Genomic DNA, 13708 nt, shown 5'->3' with positions numbered 1-13708 from the left:
TGCCCGGTAGGGGGTAGTGTTATTCTTAGTATCTCTGAGAGCATCATGCCAGAAGAGTCTGTAGCATAATCTAATAGTAGCATTATGCAGACACCTTGGAAAGCACCAGCTTAAATACTGAAGGTAAGGAAGAATGTTCTACTACTTGGACTCCTGGAGAGTAGTACCAGTGTTTCCATGGATAAACCATCCATGTATGCAGAATGACCATATGACAGTCTAATTTGAATGTAGAATCTCCCTCAAGAAGGGAGCATATATGTGGAAACCGCCAACATGATAGACAGCCTAGTAGACAATTATGTCATCCAGGAAGATTACCGATTAGACAAGTCCATAAGTAGCTCCAGGAAGACCGTGTGAATTTGTACATAGAACCCTTTTAATAGTACATAAACCGTGAGATTCCTTGGCTATGACGAACAAGATGTCAGTTGTTATGCGAAAAGTAGAGTAGATTTGTGTTATTCCCGTCTTTGACTAAGCCACTCATTACAGTGTAGGAGGAAGCTTAAGAGGAGCCTTTAGCTACTGACCATTCCTAGGAAGAGTCTTCTGTGCGGATCTCTATCAGACATCATCAACAACTGAAGGCTCCACAGAATGACCACATTTTATTCCAGTGACAAAGATACTTGGGAAACTCAGTAGAGGAAATTAGGCCGCCTAAGAAGAGAATGGAAGGAAGAACTATAACTCATTACCCCATGCATTGTTACTCATTCTTCCTGGTATTGGTATTGCAGAATGAGGATCCTTGCAATACTATGGACAGCATGTTTAGTAAGATTGTGCAGTGCAGGGTGTCTTGGAGGAGGTACTAGAGATGACGAAGTTACTGATCAAGCAGAACAAGGAGGTTCTAATGAAGTCTCTACGGAGAATATTAGTACTCCACCTACTCAACAAGGACAAGCTGCTAAACCAGCGACTCCTGTTACTCAGTCGGCTGGACAAGGTGATGATGCTATAGATCTTGCTCATCCTGATATGACAAAGGTGGATATTCTCAGAGCTAGTAGGAATGAAGTGGAGAAGAAGGAGTATTATCCAACGGGTGCTTCCAAAGTAACCTCTGTTGTAGATGGTGATAAGGAACTATGGAAGAAAGATGAAGATTATCAAAAGTTCCTATCTGCAACATTGTCATCCAAGGGAAAGTCATAAGTACTTTTAATTTCTCTTAGAAATGCTGATGATAAGTACTTTGAACAGACTGCTTATGGATGGAGATCCGTAGAGAAGAATGATTATGATAAGAAGCTAAAGAATCCCGAGAATGGTGTGATCAGCTTTCTGTGGAAGAGCTTTACCAGGGGTCTCATAATCCTATTTTCATCTCAAGCTGTTCAATAGCTACTTATGGATACTTCCCTCTGGAGCACTCTTTACATCATGGTGATAAAAGGCAGCATTAGCACAAAACCTCTCTTCTTAGGGAGTCAGTCGAAATACAGTCGAAAATCTTATTTATAAAGGCCTGTTCTGATTATCCCCCAAACCTACGGAAAATCCGTAGGAGTCAAGAAGGGTGTAGGATCTAATAACAATCCGGTACGTACGGGGTAGGTAATTTGTTGTCTTAGGGAGTCCACAGTGGATGTTCCGTAGGAATTTATATGGATATCTATCAATACTGCAGTTCTATAATTCGGTATCTTCTTTATATTCCATTGGAGTGTGCATGCTCAATTAATGGTAGTCTTCTTTACATGTCTATACTCCTTATTCTGATGACATTCATAACCCATTATTCATTCATGGACGGATGACAGAGAAGAGGAATGTAATACTACTTGGACTCCTGAAGAGATTGTAGGATCTGCAAGGATAAATAATCTATGATCATTCCTTAAGACGCTCCTTTGTTGACTCATGATCCTACTCCTGTTGTTCTGTACACTAGTGCTCCAGAAGCCTACTGGTGAGCCAGTAGTCTCCCTTCTATGGAGCACCAGGATGACCAGTGAACCATATGCGGTAAGGTGATTCCATGATGGAAAGAAGCGGAGGATCGAGTAGGTACTAACAACGACAAGGAAGTATTATAACATAGGTAAGCTGTAAAAAATGTAGAGTATATAATATGTACAAGGTATTTAAAGTATTCGTATGGGTCACTCAAAATGTTTGTTCCCTAGAATTATTAATCAACGTTTCTACACGTTTCCAGTTGACTTTTTTCAGCCACCCGTTGACATAGGCTTTACGGTCATTCCTATAATCTATGTAGTACGCGTGTTCCCAAACATCTGCATCCGCTAAAAAAGTCTAGAGTAAAACAAACCTATAACCAATACCGGGTGTACATTTAATAGTCGAATGGGATTTTCTGCATCTTGCGTAGCAATTAACCTTAGAGGAGGATTTTTAGATTCTTCATAGAGTAACCAAATCCATCCGCTACCAAAGTGTTGTGTAACCATTTTTGTTAGCTCTTGAGTAAAATTTGAATATGATCCAAATGACTCTGTTATCATAGATTCGACAAAATTTGTAAGTTCTCCACCATACGGTGTAAGTCCATTCCAGTAAAAGTCATGATTCCACACTTGAGCTGCCATGTTATACACTTGTCCATTAGAAGTCTTAATTAACTCTAAAAAGTAGTGGATAACAGAAATGACTCATACCATCTAAAGACATTTTAGCTATTGAAACGTCCTTTTTTGAAAGTTCTATATAAGGAGTATTAAAGGGATAGTTTTCTACCGTTAAGTTTCTTGACATAACCTGCATGATGCTTAAGGTAGTGAAAAGAAAGTGTTTCCTCAGAAATTTCCGGGGATAATGACCAAAGATCCTGCACATTGTTAAATTTAAACAAATATATATCTAACGTATGGCAACTCCATTAACTCAAATGGCCCTTCTTGATTAATATCAGCTGCCTTTGGTGCACCAATTTCTGAGACATGTTTTCCACTTTTTATCAGGTAAAACTTTTGGGATACTAATGAGTCGTTAAATCTTAAAATATAAACTTACTACCAGTGATATTAATATAGGCATATAACGTGGGAATCAAAAGTACGACGGATATACATATAGACTTCATTCTTCTTGGATGTAATTTGGAATAGCAAATACCATTTGACAGCTCTCCAACTAAATTATGAATCTTTTGTGTAGAAATTTACAAACCTTGATAATTGATACAATTATATAAATCCAATGACTAGTTTCAATATCGTCAGGGATAGCTGATTAAGATAAAATTAAAAGATAGAAAGATACCTGCAATCATAAGAGCCTTGTTTTTATTATGGAGATTAGAATCAATAACACTCTAAAAGTACGTTAATTTTGCATAATAGACAAACTTGACACAAAAGATTCAGTGTATGAATTTTTAAGAACGCCTTTATGCTACTTTCGTCGTGAATAAGTTCTTGGTCTACAAAGTTTAGTATTACAAACATTTCTTAAACCTGGTAGAGAGGAAAATATATGAAGTCCGTGAAAAATAGTTTCTAGATCAGCAATATTTCCAACTACAAAACGTCGACATGTTTATACAAGGTCTTACATGATCTCAATTTAAGCGTGCTGGAATAAAAAACACTTCCATCAACAGAAACTGCGTCGTTTTGAGTATACCTATTACGTATTACTTGGAATTCTACTAAATCATTTCCTAAAAAAATCATATATGCTTGAATTAGAAAGGGGTTATTTCCGTGACTTCCTACCTATCTTGTAGACAGATTCCAAAAAATACGTAATACTTTGGAGTTTAGATAAACCAATATTCCAGCTACACGGCGGTATTACGGGTATTACGGAGTTTCTGTTGATATCTTCGTTTATTGGATTTACTGGTACGTCGAGTGTGATGACGATTGTAGGATATATAGGATCGGTAAACTTCACCGAAAGAAAGCCACCTCTATATCTTGGGGATTTTAGACTGGGTAAAACATACTTTATAAGTTTGATGGTTATATGTTCGCTTCTAGTCGCAGAATTCAAGGCGTCATAAAGGGAAGTTATATCTACTTCTAAGACAATGACGTTATTAGTCTGACTTTCTAGCACGAATGGGCATTGAAATAGTTCTGTCTGTATTATTATTGTGTGATATAGCAGCTATATGATACATACTGAATCGATTTCCAGATAAGAGTCGATAAGCCCGTTTGTCTTTATTATAATAGAGATTCTATCATGTGTCAACTTTAGATACGGTAGTGAAGTACTAGATAGTTCCTTGCATAACTTATTCAAACATAATAAACACTCTGAATGAGAATTTAATGGTGAAATGGATATATTGAGGGAAGGATAGGGAAAAACATACCAACAAAGTGCTGAAGACCATGAATATTTAGGTTTGCGGAAAATTTCATAACTAAAGCACAAAATATTGCAAGTATAAGAGCGATACACCTGATGGTGGCGTGGAATCCTGGTAATGAAGGGCTGATTGTTTATTTCCCCGGACATCAAGAGAAGTTTCCGCTTATATACGGCATTTGCTATAGTGTAGAAATTTTTAACAGGAGGAAATCTTATTTCTTACAGCAAAAACTTGGACACATTGATGACCAGCATTTCTGTCTCATAAGACTCCGGCACGGTGGCCATAACTGTCATCGCAATGGTGAAAGCAACTCAATAGGCCATACTTATGAAACTTATGTCTACACATTGCGTAGAAAGGTGGTGGATAATAGCACTTGCATTCTTCCTTGCTAGGGTCACATGTTTTAGTCTAAATTCTTCACAAAAATCTCCGTTTCTCACACAATTAAGGAGAACACACGGAAGACATCCCGTTAATGCATTGCAACAAGATCATACAATTTATGGACTTGGTACTTGCATCCCAAAGGGAGGATGTGGAATAGCGGTTGTAAGAATATCCGGTCCGGATAGCTTGAGAGTTTTGAAACTTTTAACAACAAAAGACGTTTGTTTTAAGAATTATAGTACATAAATAAACAGGATATATCGTTGCATCTCAATAAATGGACTCCAAGAGAAGCAAAACTTTGTACATTATATTCTGTTGTGGACAAGAGTACAATTGATAACGCTATAACAATATACTTTCCATCACCAAACTCGTATACAGGTACAAAATAATTACGTTACTTACAAATATTCGCAGGGGACGATGTTGTGGAAATACACACGCATGGAAGTAAAGGTGTAATATCAGAGTTATTTTCAAATTTAATTCACATATCAAAGTCTCACAATTTGAAGTAAGTACATATCATCTGAAAATAACTGTACAGAATAAGACAAGCAGAAAAGGGTGAATTTACTAGAAGAGCCTTTTATTCCGGAAAGCTTGATTTGACACAGGTTAGATTTTAGGTATAGCAACATAATTTATAGGTCGAAGGATTAAGAGACTTAATTGCTTCTGATTCCCATTATAAAAAGAGGGATGCGTTCCTTAAGGTACTTTATTGTTTGCCATTATATCACTCATAGTATTCCGGCTCGCTTGGAACAATTTACAAGGAATGGACAAACACACTTATTGGAATACTTGCTAGATTGGAGGCAAGAATAGATTTTGACGAGGATAGTGCAAATGACCTTAATCTACCTGAATATGAATCCGAATTAATAAAAAAAGAACTGACCATATTACTTGGAAACATAAACAAACGTTTGAATGATAAAAGAGGGGAAATTATAGATAGAGGAATTAAATTAATTTTATTGGGATCGCCTAATGCAGGAAAAAGTAGTTTTATGAATACATTATGTTCTAGAGATGTAAGTATAGTTTCAGATGTCCCAGGAACAACTAGAGACATTATCGAAACAAATTATAACTGTAACGAATTCCAGTTTAAAGTTTTGGATACAGCAGGCATTCGTATAATATCGCAGAGCCTACCTAATGATCATGATTTAATAGAGAAAATTGGAATTAAAAAGACATTGGATAAGCTAAATGAAAGCAATGTTATAATATTTTTCTTTGATCCTTCAAGAGCTGATGAATCGAAGCATGCTCTGAAAATATTTAGAGAACACTTGGATTTCACACCAATTATAATAGTTTGTATCAGTAAGGAGGATTTGATAAGCAGAGAGCAGCTTGAGTTGTGCATAAATGATATTAGAATGGAATTAAAAACTTTATCGTTCAAGTCAAATGTTTGCCTATTACCTGTTTGCAATCTAGAAAGGGAAAGTGTAGAAAAGGTGTTGGATGAAGTCTATTCTACAATTCACAACAGTCTTAAAGATAATAATTCGGTTGATCTTGATATGGATCCAGTTATAAATAATGAAAGGCATAAATCACATCTGAACAGCATAGTTTATTCAATAAATTCTACGCTATCAATGCTCAATAAAGGGGAAGTAAACCTAGAAATAATCTCAGAATATTTGAGGTATGTTCAGAACCTTTTACTTTAAACTTTCAGGGAATGTATAAATCAGCTAGAGTTTATAGTTGGCAAAAGAACAAATGAGGATGTACTAGATTCAATCTTCAAGACATTTTGTATAGGAAAGTAGCTAATATTGATTTATAAAAATACAAATCCAATCTGATAGTGGTTGTATCAAAGAGGAAATGGAAAATGAACTCGAGATCTCTCATGGTCAAGTAATCAGGATTATGAGACAGATGCTAGGTCGAAGAAACGCCACTCTTTAGAAGGCCTGAAGATCCCTCAAAATCTGCGAAGGTAATCTAGAATAACCTACACTTAGGGCAGTGTAATTTAGTTCAGTTTTTGTATCCGCCTCTTTAATAAATTATAAATAATACACCTAATTAAGCAAAATAATAGTTGCCAAACAGCTAAATAGCTGCTTAAATGTGTCAAAACATCGTTTAACCACTTAAGCTAGTAGTACGCTATTTGACTCTTATGTTACATATTTCACATTACTAGCCTATAGATTCTGCATGCAAAATATTATAATTCTGAGCCATTCATTAATTAACTGCTAGATATGTATTAAAAATAGAGAAATGAAGTTTTTAATAGTTTTTATTTTCTTAGGAGCTTCTCTCGCGGAGATAAAGAGATCAATAACACTTGACATTGATAATGTGACAAATTGGGTGTTGAAATCGCCCATGAAAAGAGAAGGCGATATTGTTGGTTTAATTTATAAAGCGTACGGTAATACTATAATAGAAAAAGTAACTGAAAACGGAAATATAATCTGGAAGTCAAGCGAAACTGAAGAGGAAATTAATGAAATTTACCGGTATCAAAACGATGAACATGACCTTTTATCTATTAGAATGGTCTCCTCCCCGCGAGAAAATGTGGAATTATGTTATATTAAGAGGGAAGACAAGTGGATTAGCATAGATATTCGTGAATATTATGTAAAACTTTTATCCTTACAAGTGAAATCACCGATGGAAAAAGTTTTGGATATTGCCAAAGATGATGATGTCGCATTTTCCAAGTATTTTGCTGTGACAGAACCAAAATTTGTGAAATATAAACCAATAAATGGCTATTTTTGTACCATGATTGTTGATGACAACGCAGTAATATGGAGATCTGACATGGGAAACACTCTTGTAAAAGCAAATTTGTTTCCAAACAACAGCGAATTATATTTGGATATCACTATCTCAAACTTTCAGACAGAAACTATGATATATTACACAAGGTTACATGGAAAATGGATAAAAATAGATGAAAAACTCTACAGGAGAATGACAAAGGCTCCGAGTAGATATAGGGAAAAGGAGATTTCAACGTTCCTACTTCCTACTGCGAGAGATAAACTGATAAATTTGGATGTAGTTAGAGATATGTATCAAGGAAAAGCTGACACAAAGTTCATATATGATTTAGCTCTTCCATCCACTGTTTTTTATCCACTTGAAAATACATTTATAACCCAAGTTTCGGACAATGGAACTTGTGTTTGGAAACAAAAAAATAACGAAAGATGTCTTAAGGTTATATCTATATCCATGAGGATTATTCCACATCTGATTTACATTAGGACAAAAAACATTGATGACGATGAAATTAGCTATTTTTATTGTAAAAGAAGGAATGTATGGTACAGCATAGACATTGATACGTTTCGCCAAATACGTCTGAATGAATTAGAAGGATGGCCAAAGTACGTTGTTTTGGATGTATCATCCCTTGATCCATCCAGTGTAATGTTAGCACAGAACCAGGGAAGAGCCAAACCTATCGATCCAAATTTGTATTATCTCATGATTTACGATACAACTCCTCAAATAAATGAACTCAAAGATAGCGATAAAGACAAAGACGATGAAGAGGAAACCGGAGAGCAAGGACCAAAATCTGAAGGAGCTAGGAAAGGCGACAATGATAATGGTGATAAAGAAGACGAAGAAGATGGAGAGGAAGATAAACCTAGTGAAGATAAAGGCAAACAGAGTCATGATAATGATTTAAAATACGAAATGATCAAAACAGGGAATAAAACTGAATTCTACACAAGAGCAAATTACCTTGTAAACAAAATTGTGGATGGAAAAGAAACTATTTGGGAATCTGGAATTGAAAACTCAATTTGCCATTTTCTTGAGTTAATTTCTGATAAACTACTTCATGTTGTGATTGAAGATGCTAATAGTGTAACAAACAAGTACTTTGTCAAGGAGGATAATGGATGGGAAGAGACTTCGGATCCTATAGAGTTTCTGCAAGTTGGATCAAACCACGCGACAGATCTTTTTGAATACCCCAATGGAATTTACGAACCAAAAATAAATACAAAAATGGTTTCCGCATCAAATGAAAATGATACTGAGAACCAACCTAAGTTGAAACAAGATAAAATTTTAGTAAATGACGAGGATGATAGACCAGAAGCAACAAACAATTACGAATATCCAGGTAAATCAATGAATGGTAGTCATTTAGAAGCAGCAAAAACCAGAGGCAATGTAAAATCTAGAGTAAAATATGTAAAAAGGGGAAAAACAAATAGGCAACTGCAATCTGAAAAACCAGGGAAAGAACGGAGCCTTTACCAACGTATTCTAGATAAAATATGGTCGTCCGACTTTAAAATGTTTTGTCTAAATGTTATATACCTTGTACCACTGACGGTTTTGGTTTACTAGTGCGATCATTTTCATTATTAAGAACAAACTCTGATTTTAGCTTCCAGTAGTTTGGTCCTCCTTCAACCTTTACAAGGTTACATATGCGTTTAAGTAGCAATTTAAAGATTGAAGATTGCGATTCGGGAATTATCGGTCCAAAATGTTGAATAACTTCTCCGGTTTGAGCAGATTGATTTTTGCGATGTTTAAAGTAGTCTAAAATATCTTGTGCGATTTCATCTTCCCCTTGCGACGAAAGTGTGAGTTTTCTTTTCATGTTTTTCAAATTGTTGAGAATATGATGAGAATTTTGGCTAAATCTTCCTAAAACTGGAGCTGCAGCCATTCCGCTCTTTCCAGTCCAGGTTGGTATGGAAATATCATATGCCCTGCGTTCATTTAAAGACTTTTTTAACAGCCTAATGGCGTTATCTGCTATCCTTGAAGATGTATCCTCGATTTTTGAAAGTTTTGTGTTTTCAATTTCGTCGTGTTTGATGATGCCTTCGACATTGTGATGCTCAAATATTGATTGAAGAAGCGGATTGTCGGCAGACTCCTTCACATCCTCATAATTTTGAAACATGTCCTTGGAATTATTAAGTTGTCTCAGTTCCAATTCGAACTCTCTGTTTTTGAGCAACCTGTTAACTTTTGATAAATATTTTCTGGAGAGTCCATCTTTAGAAGGAGGCTCTGGTGGAATCTGCAAAAGGTCAGACGAGGGAAGGAACCTAAAATTTACAACCCGTGGATCGGATAAAATGCGCTCTGATAAGTAATACTTGTAAATTTGCCTATGATATATTTTTTCCTCTACTGTATGTGCGGTTATTAGTCTATATATTAGAACATCCTTTGTTTGTCCAATTCGGTAACAACGTTCTCTAGCCTGCGAATCAGTCATTGGATTCCAATCCGGATCATAAATAAGAATTCTGTCAGCAAAAGTAAGATTGAGACCAACCCCCCCGACACGTGTTGTCAAAAGAAGGATAAACTTTTCACCACAATTTTCAAAGTCACTCAATACCTTCTCCCTTTTTTTGAGCGATACCGTACCATCCATGCGACAGATCCTTTCGGCCGTATACCTGCTCTCTAATGCAGCTTGGATTATATTTAGCATTTGTATAGTTTGAGAAAATAGGAGCATCTTGTGTCCTTCTGACTCCCATTTTGACACTATTTCTAGAGTTACAGACAATTTTCCGGATCTCTCCGCCTTTCCAAAATCTTTTGGCCTCTCGGAAAGAACTAGATCCGGGTGATTACATATTTTTCTCAATATGGAAAGTAACATTAAGTATCGATTTTTATATCTCCTATATAGTTCTTCGTTTCGCTGTTTACTGGATAGCTCATCAATTGATAGGGTCCTTAACATCCTAACGTAAATATAATGTTGTGTAGCGGTTAAATTGCAGAGGAGAACATGTTCACTCTTTTTTGGAAGATTTATAGATTTTATAAAGTTTGACTTTACATTTCTTTGTATAAAAGGTACAATTAATGACCTAAGTCTGATAGCACAGTTATATGCGACTGACGAATTTGATTTATCCTGTGACTGTGTAATTGGATCCACAAATTGTTCAATGAATAATGGAAGCGTACCCAAGTGCCCTGGAGCTACAAAATCCAACAGAGACCAGAATTCTACAAGATTATTCTGAATAGGGGATCCACTCATCAATAACCTATGAGGGGTTCCCAGTGTTTTTACAGCAAGCGTTATTGCAGAATCAGGGTTCCTTATTTTTTGTCCCTCATCTAGCACTACATAGGACCAATCGCACATGTTAAAATACTCGATGTTTATTCTGAGGGTGTCGTAACTTGTGATGACTATAGTATGTCTGTCTATCTTCTTATCATTTATCAATCCATGGCTCGTATGAAATACCCTAAACTCAATATCTGGAACCCATCTTGATATTTCTTCCTTCCATTGGTTGATTAGAGTTATAGTACATACTACTAGAATTCGCATGGGTTCTTTTCCATGACTTGAAAAGGTCAAAGCACTGAACAAAGACAAGACCGTAACTGTCTTTCCTAATCCCATATCATCTGCTAAGATACCTCCATGGTTGCGTTTGTGCAGACCAACTAGCCATTTTAAACCCTTTTTCTGATGATCGTACAATTTATTGTACTTGTCCAGAGGGATATAAATATCATCCGCTAATTCAACTGCATCGATATTTGCAATTTTTACTATATTTTCTATGGTTGAAAGATGTGTATTCGCTGATTCATCATCAGAATCATCGTCAGAGAGCTCTAAAACTTCATCACCCACTTGTATCTTTGATTTTCCGAGCAGTTTATACTCTTGGCTGTCACCTATACTCTCTCCAAGTGCAAGCGTCCGGTTAGAGTCCACGATCTTTTGGAGTTTCGAATAAAATTTTTCGTATCTTCTGTCATTCTGGTCAATTTTCCGCTTGAGCTTGTTGAGTATGAGTTGGATACAGTATGATTCTTCGAACTGGCGGCATGTTTTCTGAATGGTTTAAATGTTTATGCATTTAAGTAGTGATAGGCAATGGATATATGGTCTTACCTGTTCGAGAGTCTCCGAGTCAATCTCTCGCACATTTAAGTTCATCTAGCAGTCTTACCACTTTCCATTATAGAGTGGTTTATTACCGTTTGTATTTCTTGTCGTAGATCCACAGATGGTCGTTGGTATGAACGGTAACTGGCTACGCCCGTCTGGCCCGGGCCACACATGAAGTGCGAATTGCAGAAGTTTGCTCAGAACCAATTTTAGAAAATGGCCACCAAAATAGAGTTGCCTAAAACAGTTTTGGAGAACGAGAATTTGTTCTCCAAACTCAAAAATTTGGAAAAACAAATAAAGCTCTCCGATATTCAGGTATTTTCCCTCCCATACACACCCCTTTCTATACATATATCTCCTTTTCTATGCAATAATCACAAATTAATGCTCATATATGAAATTTACGCCTAGTTGTTAATACACATTTAGGAGGACTACATAAAAGAAGAGTACAAGAACCTACAGCTGGAGCTTATTAGAGCTAGAAACGAGATAAAGAGAATACAAAGTGTGCCCCTTCTGATTGGACAATTTTTGGACATTATCGATAAGAATTATGGCATCGTCTCATCCACCGCCGGGTCAAACTATTACGTGCGCATTCTTTCAACAATAAATAGGTTTGTCCAGTGTTTGTTAGTCTATCCCCTTAATACTATGTTCGGTCTTAATGATAATTCCCAGGGAACTCTTGACCCCAAACACGAGTGTAGCACTTCATAGACACAGCCATAGCGTTGTAGATTTGCTGCCTCCAGAGGCAGATTCATCTATTCAAATGTTAACTGTCGCAGAGAAACCAAATGTTACATACTCGGTACGTTTCCCCCTCTGCAATACAATTTCCCAGGATATTGGTGGTATGGACTCACAAAAGCAAGAGATTAGAGAAGCTGTTGAATTACCACTTACATGTCCAGAGCTCTATAAACAAATTGGAATCGATCCACCCGTTGGAGTTTTACTCTATGGACCTCCAGGTGAGTATATGGTCATCAATGTAATGGAGAAACCATCGTACAAATTTCTAAAGGGGAGCGTTACTGGTAGTATAGCTAAATAGGGTGATCACTTTGACACCTTGGTCTTGTTACCTACTCGTTCCTCCACATTATGTCTAGTCTAGACTCTTGGTGGTACATTTGACTCACTGGTCATCTTGGTACTGTACAAGAGGGAGACTACTGGCTCAGCATGGTACCCTTGAATCAGTAGTGTACATAAGAAAAAGAGTAGGATCATGGGTCAACAAGGGAGTGTCTTAAGGATCAGTCACACACTCATGTCTATCCCCTTTAGTTATGTTTCATGCCAAATTGCCCTCCCTTCTTATATACACAAACAATATAGGAACTGGAAAGACTATGCTTGCGAAGGCTGTTGCACATCATACTAATTGTACATTTATCAAATTTGTTGGTTCAGAATTTGTCCAAAAGTATCTGGGAGAGGGCCCTAGAATGGTTCGTGATATTTTTAGATTGGCCCGTGAAAATGCTCCTGCAATATTGTTTATCGACGAAGTTGATGCAATTGCAACAAAAAGATTTGATGCACAAACTGGTGCAGATAGAGAAGTTCAACGTATATTGTTGGAATTATTGAACCAAATGGACGGTTTCACACAAAATGTGGATGTAAAAGTTATCATGGCGACAAACAGACCAGATACTTTGGATCCAGCTCTTTTGCGTCCAGGGAGATTGGATAGGAAAATTGAATTCCCGTTGCCAGATCGGAGGGAAAGGAGACTAATTTTCCAGACAATCACCAGTAAAATGAATGTCGCTGATGATGTAGACTTGGAAGTCATTGTTTCAAGACCGGAGAAGATTTCTTCTGCGGATATTGCTGCGATTTGCCTGGAAGCTGGTCTTCAGGCTATTCGTAATAATAGGTACGTTGCTGTTCACGCGTTATACGACTTTTACAGATATGTTGTTACTACAAAGGACTTTGAACAAGGATGGGATCGACACGTTCGCAAACATGAACTTGACTATCACTTTTACGGGATTTAATGACAGGGTGTATAGCAATTAACCCCTCTAACACTAATTACCTCACAAATTAACATATTTCTCCTTGTACATTTT

General features: G+C 36.6%; 7 protein-coding genes across 7 annotated transcripts, besides 1 other annotated feature; 4 read left to right on the top strand and 3 right to left on the bottom strand.

The window, feature by feature from the left end:
* Positions 1–747: 747 nt before the first annotated feature.
* On the top strand, positions 748–1167 carry BEWA_001360 (signal peptide-containing protein; the record flags this gene model as incomplete). The annotated part of the gene is made up of 1 exon (XM_004830338.1): positions 748–1167. One exon carries the CDS (start codon positions 748–750, stop codon positions 1165–1167), a length of 420 nt encoding a protein of 139 aa, XP_004830395.1.
* A 954-nt stretch (positions 1168–2121) lies between these two features.
* On the bottom strand, positions 2122–2855 carry BEWA_001350 (iron-dependent superoxide dismutase, putative; the record flags this gene model as incomplete). Its single annotated transcript, XM_004830337.1, has 4 exons — positions 2122–2252; positions 2288–2599; positions 2713–2803; positions 2841–2855. 4 exons carry the CDS (start codon positions 2853–2855, stop codon positions 2122–2124), a joined length of 549 nt encoding a protein of 182 aa, XP_004830394.1.
* Positions 2856–3369: 514 nt separating this feature from the next.
* Positions 3370–4349, bottom strand: BEWA_001340 (Fe/Mn superoxide dismutase, putative; the record flags this gene model as incomplete). The annotated part of the gene is made up of 5 exons (XM_004830336.1): positions 3370–3494; positions 3530–3637; positions 3693–4062; positions 4105–4241; positions 4301–4349. 5 exons carry the CDS (start codon positions 4347–4349, stop codon positions 3370–3372), a joined length of 789 nt encoding a protein of 262 aa, XP_004830393.1.
* A 290-nt stretch (positions 4350–4639) lies between these two features.
* Positions 4640–6492, top strand: BEWA_001330 (tRNA modification GTPase, putative; the record flags this gene model as incomplete). Its single annotated transcript, XM_004830335.1, has 7 exons — positions 4640–4912; positions 4948–5077; positions 5114–5210; positions 5244–5313; positions 5347–5412; positions 5446–6365; positions 6399–6492. 7 exons carry the CDS (start codon positions 4640–4642, stop codon positions 6490–6492), a joined length of 1650 nt encoding a protein of 549 aa, XP_004830392.1.
* A 234-nt stretch (positions 6493–6726) lies between these two features.
* Positions 6727–6747: a sequence feature (AT_rich).
* A 208-nt stretch (positions 6748–6955) lies between these two features.
* BEWA_001320 (signal peptide-containing protein) lies at positions 6956–8885 on the top strand (the record flags this gene model as incomplete). The annotated part of the gene is made up of 2 exons (XM_004830334.1): positions 6956–8831; positions 8875–8885. 2 exons carry the CDS (start codon positions 6956–6958, stop codon positions 8883–8885), a joined length of 1887 nt encoding a protein of 628 aa, XP_004830391.1.
* A 138-nt stretch (positions 8886–9023) lies between these two features.
* BEWA_001310 (helicase family member protein) lies at positions 9024–11657 on the bottom strand (the record flags this gene model as incomplete). The annotated part of the gene is made up of 2 exons (XM_004830333.1): positions 9024–11552; positions 11613–11657. 2 exons carry the CDS (start codon positions 11655–11657, stop codon positions 9024–9026), a joined length of 2574 nt encoding a protein of 857 aa, XP_004830390.1.
* Positions 11658–11808: 151 nt separating this feature from the next.
* BEWA_001300 (26S protease regulatory subunit, putative) lies at positions 11809–13633 on the top strand (the record flags this gene model as incomplete). The annotated part of the gene is made up of 6 exons (XM_004830332.1): positions 11809–11927; positions 12042–12232; positions 12297–12429; positions 12463–12592; positions 12963–13509; positions 13546–13633. Exons 1-6 carry the CDS (start codon positions 11826–11828, stop codon positions 13631–13633), a joined length of 1191 nt encoding a protein of 396 aa, XP_004830389.1. The 5' UTR covers positions 11809–11825.
* Between the last annotated feature and the right edge of the window lie 75 nt (positions 13634–13708).

This window comes from Theileria equi, chromosome 3, assembly GCF_000342415.1.
Source record: "Theileria equi strain WA chromosome 3, complete sequence".
Lineage (NCBI taxonomy): Eukaryota > Apicomplexa > Aconoidasida > Piroplasmida > Theileriidae > Theileria > Theileria equi.
This window is presented reverse-complemented; position numbering and strand designations above follow the sequence as displayed.